At 51.4% G+C, this 19,939-nt stretch overlaps 1 protein-coding gene across 4 annotated transcripts in view; it reads right to left on the minus strand.

Annotated features, from left to right (window-relative positions):
* BLTP2 (bridge-like lipid transfer protein family member 2) overlaps positions 1-17,514 on the minus strand; it is a 30,179-nt gene extending 12,665 nt beyond the window's left edge. The window contains exons 1-24 of one of the 4 annotated variants that reach the window (XM_074189049.1): positions 17,371-17,511; positions 16,824-16,953; positions 15,188-15,237; positions 14,749-14,896; positions 14,389-14,507; positions 14,054-14,114; positions 13,636-13,825; positions 12,535-12,658; positions 12,315-12,439; positions 12,081-12,148; positions 11,732-11,877; positions 11,129-11,247; positions 10,829-10,992; positions 10,419-10,677; positions 9,537-9,742; positions 3,343-4,402; positions 2,840-3,031; positions 2,477-2,679; positions 2,230-2,348; positions 1,904-2,124; positions 1,568-1,758; positions 1,309-1,408; positions 955-1,157; positions 7-301 (exon numbers count right to left, since the gene is read on the minus strand). In XM_074189049.1, the coding sequence (XP_074045150.1) occupies positions 7-301; positions 955-1,157; positions 1,309-1,408; positions 1,568-1,758; positions 1,904-2,124; positions 2,230-2,348; positions 2,477-2,679; positions 2,840-3,031; positions 3,343-4,402; positions 9,537-9,742; positions 10,419-10,677; positions 10,829-10,992; positions 11,129-11,247; positions 11,732-11,877; positions 12,081-12,148; positions 12,315-12,439; positions 12,535-12,658; positions 13,636-13,825; positions 14,054-14,114; positions 14,389-14,507; positions 14,749-14,896; positions 15,188-15,237; positions 16,824-16,953; positions 17,371-17,438 (4,561 nt within the window). In that variant the 5' untranslated portion in view covers positions 17,439-17,511. The other 3 variants (XM_074189050.1, XM_074189052.1, XM_074189051.1) reach the window with 3 other exon arrangements.
* Between the last annotated feature and the right edge of the window lie 2,425 nt (positions 17,515-19,939).

Here is a 19,939-nt window from a genome sequence, read left to right on the forward strand (position 1 = left end):
GCTTACCTCCGGAGGAGCCCTTTTCAGGCCCTCGGCTGAGGCTGGGAGTGTTGACCCGAGGTGGGGTGGGGGGGTTGGGCAGAACACCCCGCTTTGGCTTTTTGGCTGGCAGCTGGGGATCAATCTTTAAACCCTTCAGGGCCTCTGTGGAAAGATTTCGTTTGAGCACAGCTGCCTTTTTGTAGCCATCGTAGAGACCAAAGGCGATGTCTCTGTTGGTGGTGGTCCAGGAAGCCCGAAGGTCCACCAAGTGCAACTGGTGGGTGTGAAAGGTAGGGTCCCCATCTCTGGAGGAGAGCTCCTGAGGAAAGAGGAACAGATGAAGGAAGGCAGGTCATCCAAAATGCAAGGGTGTGGGGAACAGCACTACTCAAAATGAAATCTGCTCGGGGTCAACAGGAACATGGAGAGGCTGCATTTTCTGACTAAATTATATCCTTAGGCATCAGCCCTCAAGACTGAGAATGTGCTTTTAAATGATTCAACCTAAAAACCTAATCCAGATAGAAAAGCATTTCCAGACCAAGGAGCTATAGAGGCTTCGCTCATCTGTGGAGTTGGGAGAGAGCTCAGAATGCAAGTAGAAATTCAGGTGGAGCTAGGCAGGTGCCTCTTCTCCCCAAAGGGGGAAAGGAGCTCTGAGAGTCACCTCTGTACCTTCTATGGGAAAAACTACAGATGCTAAATGCAGAGCAATGCATACGATGTTCACTCTTTGAAAACTTCTTTTATGTTTTTCCTTTCTTACGATTCTTCCCCCCTTAGTTCTAATTCCCCTTTCACAACATGACTAAATATAAATATGTTAAACATGATTGTACATATACAATTTTTACCAGACTATTCGCTGCCATGGGGGGAAAGCTTACAAATGGTTGAATGTTGAAAACTACCATTGCGTGTAACTGGAAAAAAAATTTCACTAAAATATAAATTCCACTTAAAAAAAAATACCTCTTCAGCAGTACGGTTGCTATGTCGCTGGTAGGTAAGGGAAGATAGGCTCAGGAGGTGCGTCTTCGTGACCAGCAAGTCAAGGCGGTGGTCAGAACTCTCGTCACTAGGGGACGCCATCAGATGGACTGTCACCTGACTCAGGTCACTTACCATCTGCGTCACACTCCATTCAGAGATGAGGCGCCGCATCACAGTGCCTGCTGCGAGGTGGCAGACAAGACACTCAGAGGACTGGCAGGTAGGCACAGGGGATGAGGGTGGGGAGCAGAAAGGTGGGCGAATGGACAGAGTCCAGAAGATGTGGGAAAAAGAAAAGAGGGGAAGAAAGGGACAGGGGGCAGCAGGTCAAACCTTGAGGTATAAGTCGCTGGGTTCCCCGAGTGAAGACGTGGCCCTGGTTGCACTCAACCTGAATGCCCCGCTGCTGAGCAAATGAGGCCCAGTAATGCACCTGAAGAAAGGAAAGATGAGCCCGTCAGTGACCAAGAGGAGGAGAGTGGCAAGGGCAGAGTCCAGGGTCCCAGGGGCAGCGGCCAAGTGAAGCTAATGCAAGGCTAAGTAAAGAAGGGTCCAGAGAGCCCAAGGCTCTGCCAGAGGAGCTGTGTCCAACCTGCAGCTGGGGGAAGAGCGCTGTGAAGGAGAGCTGCTTGTAATGCTGGCCCAACTTCTTCTTGCTAGGCTTCATGTTACTGAAGAGCTTTCCTCGACAGATGGGCCGGGTGACGCTGGTCCATGTCGCCCAAAAGTTCTGCATCCATCGAAGAGTACTGCTATAGAGCAGAATCCGGGGCTGGGACATCGCTGCAGGAACAGAGAAGGGGGACAAAGCAGTCCAAGTGGAACCTCCCCGGCTAGCCCCTGAGACACTCAAGGTCTCTTCTTCCTCCAGCCCCAACCTCCTGTTTTCTCTCATCTTCCCCTCCACTCCTCACACTCCCAGCCTTACTGCCACTGGGCCGGGTCAGGTCCATCTTGATGGAGAGGTTGAGGTTCTCAGATCGGAAGGCCCGGTAGGAGTCATGCAGCTGGCCCAGGGACACTTCGGGCAAGAACTCAGGGGCGCGAAGGATGACGCTATGGTGGTCATGGGGGTTGCCATGGCATAGCCACTGCAGGTCCAGGGTCATACAGAGATCAGGCAAGTGCAGGAAGCAGCAGTCATCATACCTGCCTCACAAAGGAGCCCCGGGCTCTCAGTGCCCTTCCCCCAAGGTCCCTGCTTGTCCCCCCGCCCTTGGCGATGCCCCAGGGCCAGACCCCCACTCCACTCACTTGGAGGCTGTCCTCACGTTGATGTCCAAGTCCCCCTTGAACACGAACTGGCCTGGTTTCCAGTGAAAAAATAGGTGGCTCCACTCCCAATGCATATTTTCAGTTGTGTTATAGGGATCCTGCAAGCGTCTCAAGGACTTAATGAGGCATCAGAAGGGGGCCCCCACCCCTCACCCCTCACAGCACTGAGCTCCAACCAGACTGCTTTACAGTTGTATGGGGTGAAAACCAGAGTCCACCTGCTCACCTCGGTGGCCAGCTGATGGAGGTTGGCCTGCTCAATGTCCATATGCCAGTCCCCGTGGAAAAGCAGGCGGCTCTTGTCCCACCAAGGTAAGGGAGCGCTGGGGTCGGCTGAGGGCTTTGTCAAGAGGTCCACGGACTGGCCGATCAATGTCCAGGCGGGGTCCCAGCACGGCCCCCAGACCACTGTGTACTGGAAGACCTCAGCTGGAGGGAATGCAGGCCAGTCACTGACAGAGATACCCCAAAGCTCCAGCTTTGTCCACAAGTCTTGGAGACAAGTGTCCCTTCACTGCCCACCCTCTATCACAGACCTCTGCCTCCAAACCAAACTCCTGAGTTCTCTGGGGTCCCCACACCTACTCACAGCGGAAATCATGGTAGAACTTGAGCGGGGGCATGTTCCGTTCCACAACCACATTCCCCCAGGGGAGGCCCAGGTGGAGGGTCTGTCGCCGTCGGGAGCAGGACTGTCCACTCTGCTCCGTGCCCACCAATCGGCCCAGCAGCCTCCAATCACGAATCTCAAACAGGTAGCGAGGGTAATCGCGGATCCGCACTGTGTGAAAAGACACATGCAAGATGGACACTCAGGAGCCTGTGTCATCTCCCAGTGGATCTTCACTTGCCCACTCAGTTCACAGAACACCCTCAGATGCCATGCTGGAATGGCAAAACCATGGAGCAAGGCAGGGAAAGGACACAGAAAAGCCCCCCCCCCCACCAAGGGTGCCTCTAGCCCACATAAAGGGATGGGGAGCCAATCCCCTGGGGCCAGGCAGGGTTACCCCTGTGCTGGACAAGGGGGAATGCCCATAGTAACTGAGACTACTCCCCAGCTGCTTGGAGATGGGCAGGGATAACACTCACCCAGAAAGGTCTTCACGCTGCATTTAAGCATGCGACACCACTGGATGGCAAGCTCGAGGCCTTCACAGGGGAAAGGGCTGCTGGGATCCAGCTCCCGCAGCTGTGCCAATACCCGCTCAGGCCCATGGAAGGAGGCATCTGCCAGGGCCACTAGCTCTAGCCCTGTCAGGCTCCAGGTAAGCAGTGCCCTGCGCATGGGTGTGTTCCCATAGAGACGGCGGGAGCGCTGAATGTAGATCTCGATGTTCTTGCGCTCCAGGGAGGCATAGAGCTCCTCGATCTTGCGAGCAGGAAGCAGCTCCCCATGCTGCTTGCGCAGAGCAGCCACCTTGGCATCCAGCAGCTGCAGCCGCTTGGCACTCTCCTTACTCTCGTCCTTCATCAGCTCGTAGTTGTCCCGCAGCTTCACCTCAAAGACGTCATCCAGGAAGACCCAAGAGAAGTGCTGCACCTTGATCAGCAAGTCAGGGGGGAGGGTGGCTGGGCCTGGAGACCCCCCAGCTCGGGCTCCCCGGTGGAGCCCCTTGAGCCACTTCTGCACCCCCACAGCCTCGTCCAGGGTGCGGGAGAAGTCATACTGGTAGGGAAACTCCACGGACACTGAGCCCAGGGAGAAGAGCCAGACCCGGTTCCGCAGGGTCTCCAGGGAGGGGAAGGGGTTGCGGTGCAAGATCATCTCCTCCAGCTCAGACAGCAGCTGCACCTCCACTTCCTTGAAGCTAAAGATACTGTTGCCGTCGAAGCCTGTGGCTAGTTCTGGACAGTAGATCTGGACAGAGCCACTGTGGCGACTCAGGGACACGCTTTCTGCCACCAGTGTGATGAATTTGTCCTCAGCCACAAAGGCGGTCAGCTTGGCCGTGCTGACCTCTAAGGTCAGGTTCAAGAAGCGCTTGGGGGGAGCTTGCTCACGGGGGCTGACCTCGGGCCCTGAGGGGGCTCCTGGCTGCTCTGGGGCTTTAAGGAGGTCTCGGCACTGCATTGTGGCCAGAACGTGCTGGTACAGGTACATGTGGTCTGGGGGGCTCCAGAGGACCATCAGTCCAGCCCCACACTGCACCTGTGGGGGGGGGGATCAATGGCAGATAGTATGGGCAATGGCAATGCTTCCTTTGTTCAAGCCTCTCAAATACTGTTACCAGAACTATTGAGGATTACAGAGGGGACAGCCTATTAACTGCGGGACTCCTCTCCACACAGAAATTTTTCCAAGACACAAACCCAAGTGACCAACTAACATGCCCAGGACCAGACCTAAGTATTTCAGGGCATTGCTGGACAAAATGAAAGCCAAGAATGGAGGCTGCCACTGCAGCGAAGAGGGAGATCCAAAAATGGGGCTTTGGAACTGAATTTTCGAGGGTGGGAGGAACGATAAGGGCAACATTCCAGGCCCAAGCACTGAGGCAGGAGGATGAGAGGAATATTGACAGAGTTGGCTCTAGTGTCCAGGTGGCTAGAACACACAGGACATAGAGGAGGGCAATGTCAAACACATGCCTCAGAAGAAATTCATGATCTGTGAGTGGGTGATGTCAATATAATCAAAAATGGCAATAACTACAGATTCTCTGGCTTTTGTGTTTTTTTAGTTTTATTTACTTAAGGCAATGGAGTTTAAGAATGACTTGCCCTGGGGGCAGCTAGATGGCACAGTGAATAGAGTACTGACCCTGGAGCCAGGCAGACCGTGTTCAAATCTGGCCTCAGACACTTAATAATTACCTAGCTGTGTGACCTTGGACAAGTCATTTAACCCTATTATCTTGTAATAAAAACCAAAAAAAACCCCAAAAAGCAAACAAACAAAAAGAGTGACTTGCCCAAGGTCACAAAGCTAAGTACTAAGTATCTGAGGCCACATTTGAACTCAGGTCCTCCTGTCTCCAGGGTAGGTGCTCTATCCACTGTGCCATCTAGCTGCCCCCAATAAACTTACAGATTGGGTGTCACGCAAATCAAACTACCAATAGATTACTTTACTGGTAGCTAGGTAGAGTGCAATGGCAGCAGATAGAGCACCGAGGCTGGAATCAAGAGAAAGACCTGAGTTCAAATCATTACACTGGCTATGTGATTCTGGGCAAGTCACTAAATTACCGTTTGCCTCAGTTTTCTCAATTCTAAAATGGGGATCCTATCAGCCCCTACTCTGTAGGGTCATTCTGAGGATCAAGTGAGTCATACCCTTCTCTCCTCTAACCCTCCCTGGGTGCCCTCCCTCCATCTGCCTCCCACCCTGCCCTCATCAGATCACACACAGACCATTGCCACAATCTGTTGGTGAGTCAGCTGGGCTTAAGTCTCCCCATTCCAACCCATCTTGCTCCAAGCCAGCAAAGTGCTACTGAAGGTTCACTCCTCTACTCGCCTCCATATCAGATACAAAGTGCTCTGTGCGGCATTCCAAGACCTTCATAATCTACCCCCTCCTCAAATTCCAGGCTCTCATGCCTTGCTCCTACATATGCTCTTAAGGCAGTAGCCCAGGCCACTCTTCCAGGAACAAGACTCTCCATCTCCTCTCTAGGTAACGTCTCAGAGATTTTACACACCGCCAGCACAGATTTGTGCGCCTGCTGTGTCTTTGGCCTCTTCTTGTGTCCCTCCAGAACTTAACATCACATTTACAGTCACATTCACAGAAAGAACTGTGGAGTCTGAATACAGAACAAAGCAGACTATTTTCACTTTTTAAAATCTGTTTTTTTTCTTTTTTGTTTTTTTTCCCCTTTTATTTCAATTCTTCTTTCATAGCATGATTAATGTGGAGCTATGTATACAACAACTGTGCGTGTACAACCTCTCTCACTTCACTTGCTGACTTGGGAAGGGGGGAGGGGAGGGAGGGAGAAAAAATGAGGAAATTAAAAGTTTACAAAAAAAGGGATGTTGAAAACTATCTCAAATAAAATACTATTTCCTGGAAGAAGAAAGAGTGCTTTCTAACCATTTATTGAAAGATTAATGAGTTGTAAAGTCCCTGGCACAGGACAGGGGCTACATCCAAGGCCTGCCTACCTCCAAGGCCTTGTTCTGGTCTTCCTTTGCCCTTATCAGGCCAAACAAAGTAATAACAACATTTATTTGGAGGAACAAAAGGTCAAGGAAAAGAATGACAACAGTAGGCATTGAAGGGGCCTCCTATCACCAGATCTTAAACTACCCTAGAAAACACTCATCCTCAAAGCTAGGCTTCAAAAACAAAAGAACTGACCAATGGCAAGGAAGACCCAGAAGCCACTAACAGCAGCAGTCTACTATTTTGTTTGGTTTTGGTTTTCTGGGGTTTTGCAAGGCATTGGGATTAAGTGACTTGCCCAAGGCCACACAGCTAAATAATTATTAAATGCCTGAGGCTGGATTTAAACTCAGGCCCTCCTGATTTCAGGGCCAGTGCTCTATCCACTGCATCACCTAGCTGCCCCCAGCCTACTAGTTAATAAACCTAAGAAGACTAACTACTGAGAGGACTCCGTAGTCAAAAAAACCCCAAAACTACTAAGATTAACTAGAAAGCAGTTTAGCAGAAAATGAGATTTAGACTACTGTTCTATTCCATTAGTAAGCTCTGAGGATAAATGACCTAAATGTAAAAGGTCCTATCATTTTTTTAAAAAAAGGGAAGGAAAGTACCTTGCACATCTATTGCTACTGAAAAAATTCTTAAACAAAACATAAAAGTGATCCTAAAAGATAACGTGGATAATTTTGATTGTATTAACTAAAAAGCTATTGTGGGGCAGCTAGGTGGAGCAGTGGATAGAGCACTGGCCCTGGAGTCAGGAGGTCCTGAGTTCAAATTCTACCTCAGATACTCAGTAATTACCTAGTTGTGTGGCCCTGGGCAGGTCATTTAACCCCACTGCCTTGCAAAAAAAAAAAAAGAGAGAAAAGAAAGAAAATCTATTGTACAAATCAAATTGATGCTTAGAAGAAAGGGAGTAAATTGTGGGCAAACGATCTTTACAGTTATATCTGACGAAGTCTATTATAAGCTGGTAAAGGTCTGTTGACTCAAAACCTACAGAGAATTAACAATGAATCACAGCATTTGATAGTTGGAAGAAAGCTCAGGATCTACCTCACCTACAGTGTGCCCAAAGGGAATCTCTACCCCAGAATGCCATTGGGTCTGGAGCTGGAGACCACCATGGAGGAGGAAGCTTTCCAGGCAGCCCATTCTACTGGGGAACAGCTCTTATAATTTGGAAGTTTTGCTCGTTTTTTCCCCATCATCTAAACTGGTCTCTTTCCAACTTCCACCCACTGCTCCTGGTCCTGCTCTGGAGCCAAACAGAACAAGCTGAATCTCTCCTGCATGTGACAGGCCTTCCAACACTTAAAGATAACTCTTATGTTCCCCCGGTCTTCTCTCTTCTCTGCTACCACTCCCAGTTCCTTTAACAAGTCCTCATATGACATGGTAGGTTTTTGTCCTCATCAGGATAAGACTCATTTCCCAAAAGATAAGTGGTCAAAGGACAGGAGATGAGCAGGCAGTTTTCAAGAGGAAAAGCAGTCATGTGAAAAAATACTTCAAATTACCAACTCTAAAAGAAATAACAAGTTAAACAGGCTTTACCACACTGTCAAAGAGAACAGAAGACAAAACTGGTAAACGTTGCAGGGGAGGTGAGGAGAGCGTCCCCCAATGCACTGGGTATTGTTGGTGGGATCACCATTTGAGAAGAACTATTGGGAATTATATTTACAGTCACTACGCAGTATATAATTCTTAGACATGAGCAATAGGTTCCATCATATGTAGATCTAGAGTAGCAAAGAACTGGAGGAAAAGAGGAACTCACTGACTGAGGTACTGCTGAACTGTAGTACCGAAATGTAATGGGTGGGGCAGCTAGGTGGCACAGTGGGTAGAGCACCGGCCCTGGAGTTAGGAGTACCTGAGTTCAAATCCGGCCTCAGACACTTAATAATGACCTAGCTGTGTGGCCCTGGGCAAGCCACTTAACCCCACTGCCTTGGGAAAACCAAACAATTCACAAAATAACCAAATAATGCTACAGAAAACAACATAGAATGACTTCAGAACTATGAAACCATGGGACCAATTGGAACTTCAGAAAACTTGAGGGTGCAGCATGTCTCTGCCTGTGGCAGAGAGAGGCTTTAGGGGACAACAGGAGTAAAATGAAGCCCACATTTTCAGACACAGAAGATGTGTTCACTTGTTTTGCTTAATTGCATTTGTTTGCTATAAAGGAGGATTACATGGGGTTAAAGGAGAAAGAGGAGCCACGGGGAAATGACAATAAATCACTTTAAGAAGGGAACACAGAAGAAATGCAGGGGGGAGGCTAGGTGGCACAGTGGATAAAGAACTGGCTCTGGAGTCAGGAGTACCTGGGTTCAAATCTGATGTCAGACACTTAATAATTACCTAGCTGTGTGGCCTTGGGCAAGTCACTTAACTCCATTGCCTAGCAAAAACTTAAAAAAAAAATGCAGGATGACAGCTGTCGGTGAACAGCCCGTGTGCCCAGCAAAGGTGGCTCACTTTGACAAGCTGGAAACCACTGCAGACTTTTTTTAGGTTTTTTTTGCAAGGCAGATGGGGTTAAATAGCTTGCCCAAGGCCACACAGCTAGGTAATTATTAAGTGTCTGAGACCGGATTTGAACCCAGGTATTCCTGACTCCAAGGCCAGTGCTTTATCCACTGCGCCACCTAGCTGGCCCTACTGCAGACTTTTAAGTAAAGGAAAGATGTGACCAAATGTGCATCTCTTGATTGATGCCACTATTAGGATGCTTATTGTTACTCAGCCACATCCTGGGATTCCACAGCTGCAGTTAGATGAGGGCAACAAATGTGAAAATGTCCTGTACATCAGTTTTGACCTCAATTGATGCTTTAAAAATTAATGTTAAAAATAAAGCTTAAATTGGGAAGGCATTAAGCTTTCACAAGCTCTGACTTGAGTAATGGTTGTTCTCAGAGAGCCATCATGGCCTCCTTCTTGGCAAAGGACAGTGCTGTCCCAGAGGGAGGAGGGGAGCTCTTCCCTCCCCCCATGGAGAGCCCTTGCATGAAGAAGAGCTTAAGGGAAGCCTTGCAAGGTCTGCCCAGTCATGGAACTGCAGACAACTCTGGGGGGGGAGGGGTCCATGGCCCAGCAGCCACAAGAGAAGGGGCCGCTGACCCCCTCCTCCATTGCAAGGCTAACTTACCTCAAGAGAACGGATGCTACTGTGGTAGGTGACGGACAGCATAGAAAGGCTCAGGATGGGAGTGGGAATGTCAGGGGCCTTGCAACATGGCTGCATCTTCTCTGTGACTGTCTTTACCAGGGCCAGGACGAGACCCTGGACCCCCACTGTGGAACTCTCTGCACTGCCCAGGACCGTCAGGGTGTCCAGCCGGACCTCGGAGGCTCCTAGAAGCCCAGGCGTCCATTTAGCCAGGGGCTTCTTCCACTCCCCTTCCACCCCTTCTCTTGGCTCCAACTCTTAGCCTCCCCTTCCTCCCTTCTCTCCTACCACTTGACCCATTCTGTGCTCTCTCATTTTTTCATTCCAAGGTCAACTCAGAGCTCATCTCTTGCATGAGGCCCATGGAGATTAGGTTCAGCAAGAGACAGTGACAACCCCTCTCTCCCACCCCCGAGCCACCCCCAGCCACTCAGCATCATTAAGAAAGAAAAAGAAAATGGCCTAGATCAGTATGTCTCATTCTCTCATCTGCTACAGGGAAATAGCACCTCCACAGCATGGGTGGATTCTCAATGGAAGAATTTTAGAAAGACATAAAAAGGCTAGGCTCTGAACAGATCTGAGTCCTTCCGTGTGTTCGCCACCTGTGCAGTGAAGGCCACAGATGAGAGAACAAATCCAAACATAAAAGTGCAATGAACATCTGACCATGAGCAATCCCTAAATGGGGGCACCACTTCTACATCCCCCCCATTCTTCTAACTGGGAGCAGACCAGTCTGATGAACAGGCCAGTCCCTGAAGAAGTGAGCAGAGCAGTGTTATCTGAGTTAATCAGGAAGGCCTGTGCTCGCCTGTGTGCTCAACTTTGTATGAGGCTTCTTACTGAGTTCTTACTTACCCACCAGGCTAGAAAGGGTGAACAGGTTCATATCCTCCACCTTCAAGTCCACCTTCCACAGGAGCATTGGAGATTCCCCAGAAGGAAGCTCCCTGGGTGGGGTTGACTTCTGGGACCAGGGACCCAACATGGACATGATGCGGGAGAGACATTCAGCACAGGTGTCTGAAGTCTCCACTTGCAGACCACGGATGGTACAGTCTAGGAAGAGGGTGTCCGACTGGGTGCTGCTCAGACCCAGGGGCTGGTTATAGCTGCCCTAGAAAGGGAAGAGATCCAGATGTTTCACCAGGCCCAACATAGACTTCTGAACTGCCTTCTCCAAACATTGTAAATCAAGAAGGAATCTATGAGGGATTTTACAGATGCCTAAGATGGGAGGGAACAAGGGCAAGGGTCTCCTCACCTACCTGTAGAGTGAAGGAGTCAAGGACAAGGGCCTCACCCCAGACATGCATGTTGGGTGGGTGAGGTGCCCGTTGGATGTGAGAGTCATTTCCCACACGCCAGCACAAGTGGTCCACAGCCAGGACGCCCCGTTGATGGATGCTTTGGGGCCTCAGGTGCTGGTAATCTGAAAGGAAGATGGTGAGAAGGAATGCTGTGGCATCTTCAGCTTCCTACACTCAAACCAAAACCATTATGACTGTCAAGCCGGTATGGATTCCTTACAATGGATGTACTCACTGCCTCCTTCTCAGGAATCTTACCCAGAGAGATGGAATTGAAGCCCAGGGCAAAGGGTGGTGTATCTCCAAGCTGAATGGAAACATTGACATTGGAGATAGAAGTGCTGAGGATGATGGGGGCCAGAATTTGAGGGAAGGTTCTGTAGAAAGAGAAAACACCAGTGTAAGGGAAGGAAAAAAGGTTCCCTATCTGGAGACAGGTTCTTGATGTTTCCCAGATCAGAGCAGAGAATCTGCCTTGCATGATTTTCAAAATAGGACACAGAAAATAGTAGGCTAAAGAACGCAAAAATCACAATACTCTGATCCTTCTAGTTTCTACAGAAATTATCTAAGAAACCCAAAAAGCTACAACCAAGAAAGAAACTATCACCATCATCAAAAAGCCAATTCAGTCCTTGAGTACAGCATGACTCCAAGCATTTACAAAAAGAACCACATTGTGGTTCCTACTATTTAGGAGCTCTCTGGAGAGGACCAAGAGACAAGATCAATCAAATGGCAGCAATTTACAGAATGGCCATAATGTGCTTATGTGGGAAGGATGCCTTTCTGAAACACTCTATCAGTATCCTAAGGAACCAGGGCAGAAGGTGGAATACCAGGAGATGGTTGATCTCTCACCTGGTTTTCCTAGGTTGGGAGATGGGCTGCTTTGGCTCCTGCCTCTCTTGCACTAACATGTTTAGCCAGTGAGAGAATTCCTGGTGCCGGTAGTGGACAATGCAAGTGCTGAGCACCAGAGAGGCTGAGAGGTCAATGGTAGTCACCTAGAGGAAAGTACAAGGTTGAGGAGGAAGAAAAGTAGGAAAAAAGGGAGGAGGAGGAGGAGAAGAAAGAGGAGGGAAAGGAAGAGGAGGGAGGGGTGTGGGGTCTGGTCTCTCCATATGTTCCCCCATTGGGAAAGGGACTGGTTATTAATTCAGGGAAAGCTAATGATCAGGAGGGGTCACAGAAGGGCTGAGGCTCTCACCTGCACACTGGCCTTTAGGGAATTTAGGCAGATGATGCGCTGACGACTCTGGGAGAGCAGCAGCCCATCTGCAGGAGGCAAAAGGGCCATCAAAACTCCCACCTTTCCCCCCTCAGCCATCCCCCACATGTTAAGGGACTCGTACCTTTCAGTATCTTCCCCACTCCCACTAATCCCAATCTGGAGTAAATGGAACCCATTACACTCTCTCCTCCTGAGGTCTCACCCACTCACCTTCTAGCAGCAGCTCAGTGCTCATCTGGGCCATGTCTGAATTGGCGGTGAAACTGCGAAGGGGCAGTTGGTCCTCATCCCGATGGTAATAGAATTGTAGCAGCTTCAGTGTCCAGTTGAGGTGCCTAGCCAAGAACCAAAGTAAACTCAGGCCCCACGAGGTTCCACCCCAGCCCCACTCTGGGCAGGATCACCGCTGGTTCCACCCACTGGTCCTCACCTCTTCTGGCTGTTCATGGACAGCACCACACTGGTGTTCTCCATCTCTATTTTCACTTTCCCTGGTAGCAGCTGAAGGAGGTTCAAACCAGGAATGGCTGGCTCAGTGAAGTCCTCTTTCACTTCTACAGATGAGAAAATAGAGGGAGTGCATCCACTGATCTATGTCCAAGAATCTCGGATTCTCCCCAAGTGCCTTTGGGACAAAGCCAGTTTTGTCCCTCTACCCTGCCCTCGCCTCCCAGTTCCGTCAGCTTCAAAGAGACCTTGGAGGTCATCTGATCCACTATGAACACATATGAGAATTGTCTCTTCTACCTCCCCAAGGTGGAGTTCCCCTCAGACTGTCTCAGGTGGGGAAAAAACCCAAGGCGGCCTGTTCCACTTAGAAACAACTCCAATAACTAGAAAAACTTCCCTTAATAGGATCAATACTTACAGTTGCTGTCTGAGGCACCCAGCTTTGCTTCTGGAACTAAGCAGAGCCAGTCTGCTTCCTTCTCTATATGACCCGAATGCCTGAACATCCAGGTGCCCCTGCTACCCAGTCTTCTCTTCTTCAGTTAAATCCCTCATTTTTTATTTCTAGACCCTCCAATATCCTGGATATTCTTCCTCTGGACAAGTTCATGTTGGCAATATCCTTTCTAAAATGAAGCCTGAAGACCTGAAGACCCCAGGATTCCATTTGTAGCCCTGCCACAACAGAGTAAAGTCCAACCATGACCTCCTTTGTGTGGGGACACTATGGGCCTCTCAACATAGCCAAAGATTATGGACTTTTGGGGATGCTGCATTATATTGACTTACTACCTCCTCTTGAGTCTGCAATCCACTGAAACCCAAGGCAAACATCCCCAAGATGCCACCAGGCAAATGTTCCAGGGACAAAGAAATCTACCATTCCTTCCTTCCTCCAGTCTAAGAAAGAGAGTGGATGCATCTGAGGGAGTCCCATTCTTACTCTAGGTTCATCTACTCTCAAAGGTCAGATCCAACAGGCGTTACCAGTGACAACTAACAACCTATTAGCTAAATAGTAAAACTCAAAGCTTAGTTTCCATCTATCTTCATTGAAGAGGATCCACAAGTCTATCTTCACCTGGCACTTTATCTGGCCTCAAGGTAGGCACCAGGCTCGGGTGCAGCAACTGGCTGTGGAAAAGGCCTTCATGCAGCTCTGCGTGGAGGGTCCACACATCAAGGGTGATAGCCTTCAGCTGCAGGCTGCTTAAACTCATCTCCACACATAGGTCCAGGGCAAGGGAGAGCTCTGCCAGGCAAGTGTCCTCCTGCAACAGGTGAGTGAAACAGATAACAGATCAACCCCTCATATGCAGAAGGCTTAGGTCAAAAAGATGGTGACTAGACAATACAGCAGGTCCCAAGGGATCACCATTGGGGCTGACAGAGAACCCCTGGCATAGAAAACCATAATGGGAACCCTGGTGTGTCTAAGAGCTCACACTCAGAATGGAGGATAGGCTGGAGGGGGAGATGTGATCCCAAGACACACTCACCGACTGACCACTCTTCAGTACTTTGCTATTCACTTGGCTTAAGCTCACCTCACAGTCGATTCTGGGAAATGGAAGAAAAAGTCAAAATCTTTGGTCATTGAGCCCACTTCATCTTCCAGCCAAGTTTTGTTTACAGAAAGAGAAGATGGTAGAAAACCTGCCTTCGTGTCTAGGCAAGCTGTGTAACTATCTGGGTGATGGGAGCAACATCTGTGGATCCTGAGCTCCAGCCACTCTGCCGGCTAGCCCTACCTTGATTTTTACTTTCTAGTTCCAGAATGGAAACAGTTGGTTGGGATGCTGCCATCTGGGATTCTATCCACCCAAGCTCTTACCTCTTCCCATCACTATCCAGAAGGAATCGGCTCCTGCTGATCTGAATGTGCCACAGGGACTCAGAGGTAGTTACCTTGAGAACCATAATGTTGATGGAGTCCACATGGATCGAGAAAAGCTGGGAAGAAGCAAGCATGAATAATAGCCAGGGACAGGACTACCCTCTTTCCTTAGGCCCTCAGATGAAGACAAGACACACCTCCCATCCCACAGGCATTGCAATCCAAGATTTCAAAAAATAGCTATTGACACCTCTGAAAAACTCAACTCAGTAGAGAGATGGGAAGGTAATGTCAGCTTGAAGCATGGGCCTCCTCAATCCACTGCCACCATGTTCAGGAAATGGGGAAAAGCCTCACCTGGCAAGCAATTCTCAGCAAGGATGGATTGAGGGGCAGCTTGCTGTGATCCACCCCAGAAGTCTTGGAGAAGGAAGTGGGCAGGCCAGTCATCTTCTGTAGGTCAGTTCTGATGCGCACCTCCCCTAAGCACAGCGCCACATAGTGCCTATCCCCAGGGGAGAGAGTGCTGACTACTGTCAATATTTTGATAAATAGATCAGTCAGAGAACCATTCCTTCCCTCTAATCTCCCAACTTCCCTGAGAGCAGTTTTGGGTCCAGGAAGTTAGGACTGGCAGCACATGTCAATATTTGTCTTCCCAAGTTCATAGCATACAGACCATAGTGGAGTCCTTAAGGGGATGAGAGGCTGAAAAGTCTCTCTTCAATCGAACCCCATTTTCCCAACCCAAATTAGAGAGATCTCCCTGATAGGAAACATAAGATGGGATACTCACGGTAGATCGTGGCTCAGGAGTTTGCTGGAAATCCACCCACTATCAATTTCCTGGAACAGTATGGGGAAAAGGCTTTGTGCAGCTGCTGCCAGCTAAGGCCTGGACAATCCAAAAGGCTCAACAGCTGACATAAGGGTCACTGGGACCCGGGGTCAGTGATAGGGGGAGGAAGGGCCCACACCAAGCCCATCCAGATCAATTCAACTTCACAGATACTAAACATCGTCAACTAATGCAAAGCATTGTGCTACAAACCAGAGTCACAGAGACAAAAATAGTCCCTGCCCTGAAGATGGTTCTAGTCTACTTGTGGGGAAGGGTATGGCAGGCAGACACAGTGGCATTGTGCAGAAAAACACCATACAAAGCTGGGAGGGAAGGGGGCAAAGGGCTCTAGGAATAGAGAAGGGAGAAATCACCACCAGATGATGGGGTAAAGAAGGCTAAAGAGAGGCACCGTCTGAGGTGAGCTGTGAAGGAAGATAACAGTGCCATTAGTATAGTGAGTCTGCAACTGTTTCCACCCAGCACTGGACTATATGGGGAGTACTACATGTTAGATAAATGCTATTGACTCTCATTGCCAATTCACAGCTGAAGAGATAGAGGCTCTGAGAAATCAGAGACACCAGATTGCAAGCTGGAGGAACCCAAGGCATCTTGCTCAAGCCTGCCATTTTACTAAAAAGGCAGGTGAGGCATCATACCAGTGATGGAGCCAGGGTTCAAATCCAGTTCTTTCTAATGCCCTCTCAATGACGGTTGTAGGTCAGCTGAAGGTCAGCGATGGAGAGGAGCTTCCAGCAGTGGAAGGCACAGTCATCCAGAATCAGACTGATTACATTGACTTTATGGGTGAATTGGTTCATTTCTCCCATTAATCTCTAAACTATTTCTCTTATATCCTTCCAGAGCCCAAGTGGACCTACAGTGGGTCTCAATAAACAAGCCCAACTGACTTGCCCTAAACCTGGTATTCTCAGGTTGGATCCAAGAAGTGATTACCTGGGTAATGAACCTAATATTCAAGAATAAAGAAACCGGGGTTGTTAAATGGCTGGATTACTAAATTACTGAAGAGCTATTCCATGCATGTGATTAGGTTAACCCAACCTACCAAAAATGGCAGTATTATGCAAACTAAATCATGAATTTCATGCAATCTCAGTCAAAATACCAAAGACTTACTTCATAGGATTGTGATTAAAATCTATCAGAAACACCACCACCAAGGAAAATGATCAGGGAAATAAGACATCTCAAAGTGGAGGTGAATATCAAAAATGTCTGGTTTGGGTTTGTTGGAGTTTTTATAAAATATGAAAATGGATCAAGGGAACAAAATAGAGCCCACAGAACCAAAGGAATAGAACAGAACTGTGCTCACAGAATCATAGATTTAGAGTTAGGAGGGACCTCTGAGGTCATTCTAATTTTTCAAAATGATAAACTAAGGCACAAAGTACGTGATCATAAGAGTATTGGAAATTGATTTATTTTTTCAATTAAAAACTGTCAGAAAAATGGATACCAGCTGGCTAAAAGAACAAGAGGAATGGGAACTGCAGGAAACTAGGGAACGCCACTGGAGTGCAGACGCCAGGCCCCTCCGCCTCCCGGCTGTGGGGGCACTCACCACTGTCTGGTGGTGCTGCTCGAACTTCAGGCTCACGTTCTGGATCCAGAAGAAGCCGAAGGAGCCGATCTTGAGCTCGGCCTGGAACCTCCGGTGACACCACCTGGTGGCCCAGCGGATCAGGAGCCACCTGCCCGGAGACCCCGGTGAGCGGCCGGCCGGGGGGCGCCCCGGCACCCCGGCACCCCGGGGCGGGCCCCGCGGCACCCCGGGGCGGGCCGGGGCCTCCGGGCCGGGTGGGCATCTGCCCCGTCTGGCCGCCCCCGCGCCGCCCTGGGCCCCCGCACCCCGCGCCGCCCTTCACCGCCTGCAGGCCCCGAGCCTCAGTTTCCCGCCGGGAGAGCGCGGCTTCTGGGGGGCCCCGCACCGGGGCTGGGGGGCGGGTGGGGGCGGGGCGGGGCGCCGCGGCGCAGCAGAGGTCCGCGGGAGCCGGGCCCTGCCCAAGGTCACCCGGAACCCCGGGGCCCGACGCGGGCGCGGCCCCAGCCCCCCGGGGGCGCCCCCCGCCCGGCGCCCGCCCCTCCCTCCCGCCCCCGCGGCCCCTCACCGGCAGAGGAAGAGGGCGCAGAGCGCGGCCAGCAGCAGCAGCAGCAGCGCGGCCAGCAGCAGAGGCATGGCGGCCCCTCGGCCCGGCGCGGCCCGGCCCCGCGAGCGCCGTGCGGAGCCTCCGAGGGCCGCGCAGCCGAGGAGACGCCGCCAGCCCCGCCCGGCCCGGCCCCCCCGGCGCCGCGCCCCCGCCGGCCTGGGAAGCCGGAAGGGGGAGGAGCCGGTCTGGCCCCGCCCCGGCCCCGGCCCCGAGGCGCCCCGCCCTGCCCTGGCCGCCCCGGCCCCGCCCCCGGCCCGCCCATCAGCCCCGCGCTCCTCTCCTGGCCGGCCCCGCCCCCTGACCGCCCATCAGCCCCGCGCTCCTCTCCTGGCCGCCCCCGCCCCCGGCCCGCCCATCAGCCCCGCGCTCCTCTCCTGGCCGGCCCCGCCCCCGGCCCGCCCATCAGCCCCGCGCTCCTCTCCTGGCAGGCCCCGCCCCCGGCCCCGGCCCGCCCATCAGCCCCGCGCTCCTCTCCTGACAGGCCCCGCCCCCGCCCCCGGCCCGCCCATCCCCTCGCTCCTCTCCTGGCAGGCCCCGCCCCCTGCCCGCCCATCAGCCCCGCGCTCCTCTCCTGGCAGGCCCCGCCCCCGCCCCCGGCCCGCCCATCAGCCCCGGGCTCCTCTCCTGGCAGGCCCCGCCCCCGCCCCCGGCCCGCCCATCCCCTCGCTCCTCTCCTGGCAGGCCCCGCCCCCTGCCCGTCCATCAGCCCCAGGCTCCTCTCCTGGCAGGCCCCGACCCCGACCCGCCCATCCCCGCGCGCCTCTCCTGACAGGCCCCGCCCCCGCCCCCGCCCCCGGCCCGCCCATCCCCGCGCTCCTCTCTTGGCCGCCCCCGCCCCCGGCCCCGCCCCCCAGCAGTCCGGGGTTCCTCTCTTGGTGGGGTTCCTCTCTTGGTCCGCTCCGCCCGGAACTGCGCTGGGGGGGGGCCCGTGCGCCCAGAGCCGAGGGATCAGAGCCCGGCCGGGGTCACCCGGCTGCACCTGAGGAGGGGCCCCCGGAGCCAGGAACACCACGGTTCATCCGTCCATCTCGGGGAGCCCCGATTCTGCGCAGCGGTCGGGGATCGAGCCCTCTACCCCACTCTTGGGGGGGGCCCGGTTCCCCCCAGAAACCTCTCCGAGAATGGGCCAGACGTGCTCAAAACCGGTTTAGTTTAATTCTCCGGAAAAGCCGCGCTGGGGGAATGGCCAGAGCTCCGAGGAACTGGAGGGGGAGGCGCCTTGGGGGGCCGAAGACTGGGGCGCCGTGGCGGGAAAGCCGCCTTCACAAAGAGCAGATTTGCAGCTTTAAGACACCAACTTAATGTAAAAAATGCCAACTAGCTTCCTGAAGGTCTTTTAACCGAGCTGATAAAGCCCTGGGCTGGAGAGAGGAAGGGAGGCGACTGGAAACACATCCCGCAGCTCCTTGGATGGACAAGCGCCCGAAATCCCACCTACCAAAGACCCCTTCTGAGTGCACATTTCCAACAAAATTCCCCCAGAAAACCTCCCTTCCTTGCAGGAATGACTGCAGGCCTAGATGACAATAAACGTGTGAAAAGGAACCTTTTATGAAAACCAAACTCTTAGCCGTGTTCCCCTCTTTTCTAGAAGTATCCACTTATTCAAAACCATTTCCCTTCAAATAGTTTCCTCTAATAGTTCATTCCCCTGTACATTTCTCAACTCTCCTATTACTGATTCCTGGTAAGGCAGAGGCAGTTCAACTGTCCTTCAAGTCCCCCCACTTTCCTCTTTTAGCCACTTGAATCCTCCTGCTTCTCCCCAATTCAGCCCTGGCTTTTCCAGGTCACTTTTTGCTTCTTTTCCTGGGATCAGTCCTGCAGTTACTGTATTCCATTGTTCCTTTCACTTTTCTATAACATCCTGTTACATCTGGCCTCTCTCAAGGCTTTTCTTCTCAGAGGATCAGGAGAGTTCAGCTGGAGAAATGGGAAGGTTTTCTGAAAATCAGGACTTCTGTAGTTGGAACATTTTTCTCACTTAAAACATCTTTTTTGGATTGTGTCACTGTGAAAGGGTCCAAATCTTAACATCTTAGACAGGGAGGTCTGACACAGAGTTGACATTCTCCAAGTCAAAAATGTAAAGGCTGCAAAATGAGTGGAAAAAAGCCATCCTAAAATAGTGAGTCTTGCTCTATCCCCTGGAATCCCAGCAGATGGCAGCCACCTCCCTTCCGCCCCCATCACACTTTTGGAATGCACAAGTTCAACATCCCAGAATCCACCTGCTTTGGGAGTATGAAGGAGGCTGAAAAAGAAATGACTATTTCTTCCCATCACAAGAGACTGCTGTTCACCTTCATAAATTTGACCTCATTTGCCCAGTTTATACAAGAAAATAGAGAGTGGGGCTTTCTTGAGGTAAGTGGAAGACTACTGGATTCATCAACAATCATGGGCCCAGGAGGCAGCAATTCCCTGATCCTTGAGAGAAATTATTAATCAGTTATTAATATTGGGCAGATTCAGAATTTTTTCCCTTCCCAAATTTGAAGGTTAAGTCAAAACTTAGTCCTCAGAAGGG

This window comes from Macrotis lagotis, chromosome 5 (genome assembly GCF_037893015.1).
Source record: "Macrotis lagotis isolate mMagLag1 chromosome 5, bilby.v1.9.chrom.fasta, whole genome shotgun sequence".
NCBI classification, from domain to species: Eukaryota; Metazoa; Chordata; class Mammalia; order Peramelemorphia; family Peramelidae; genus Macrotis; species Macrotis lagotis.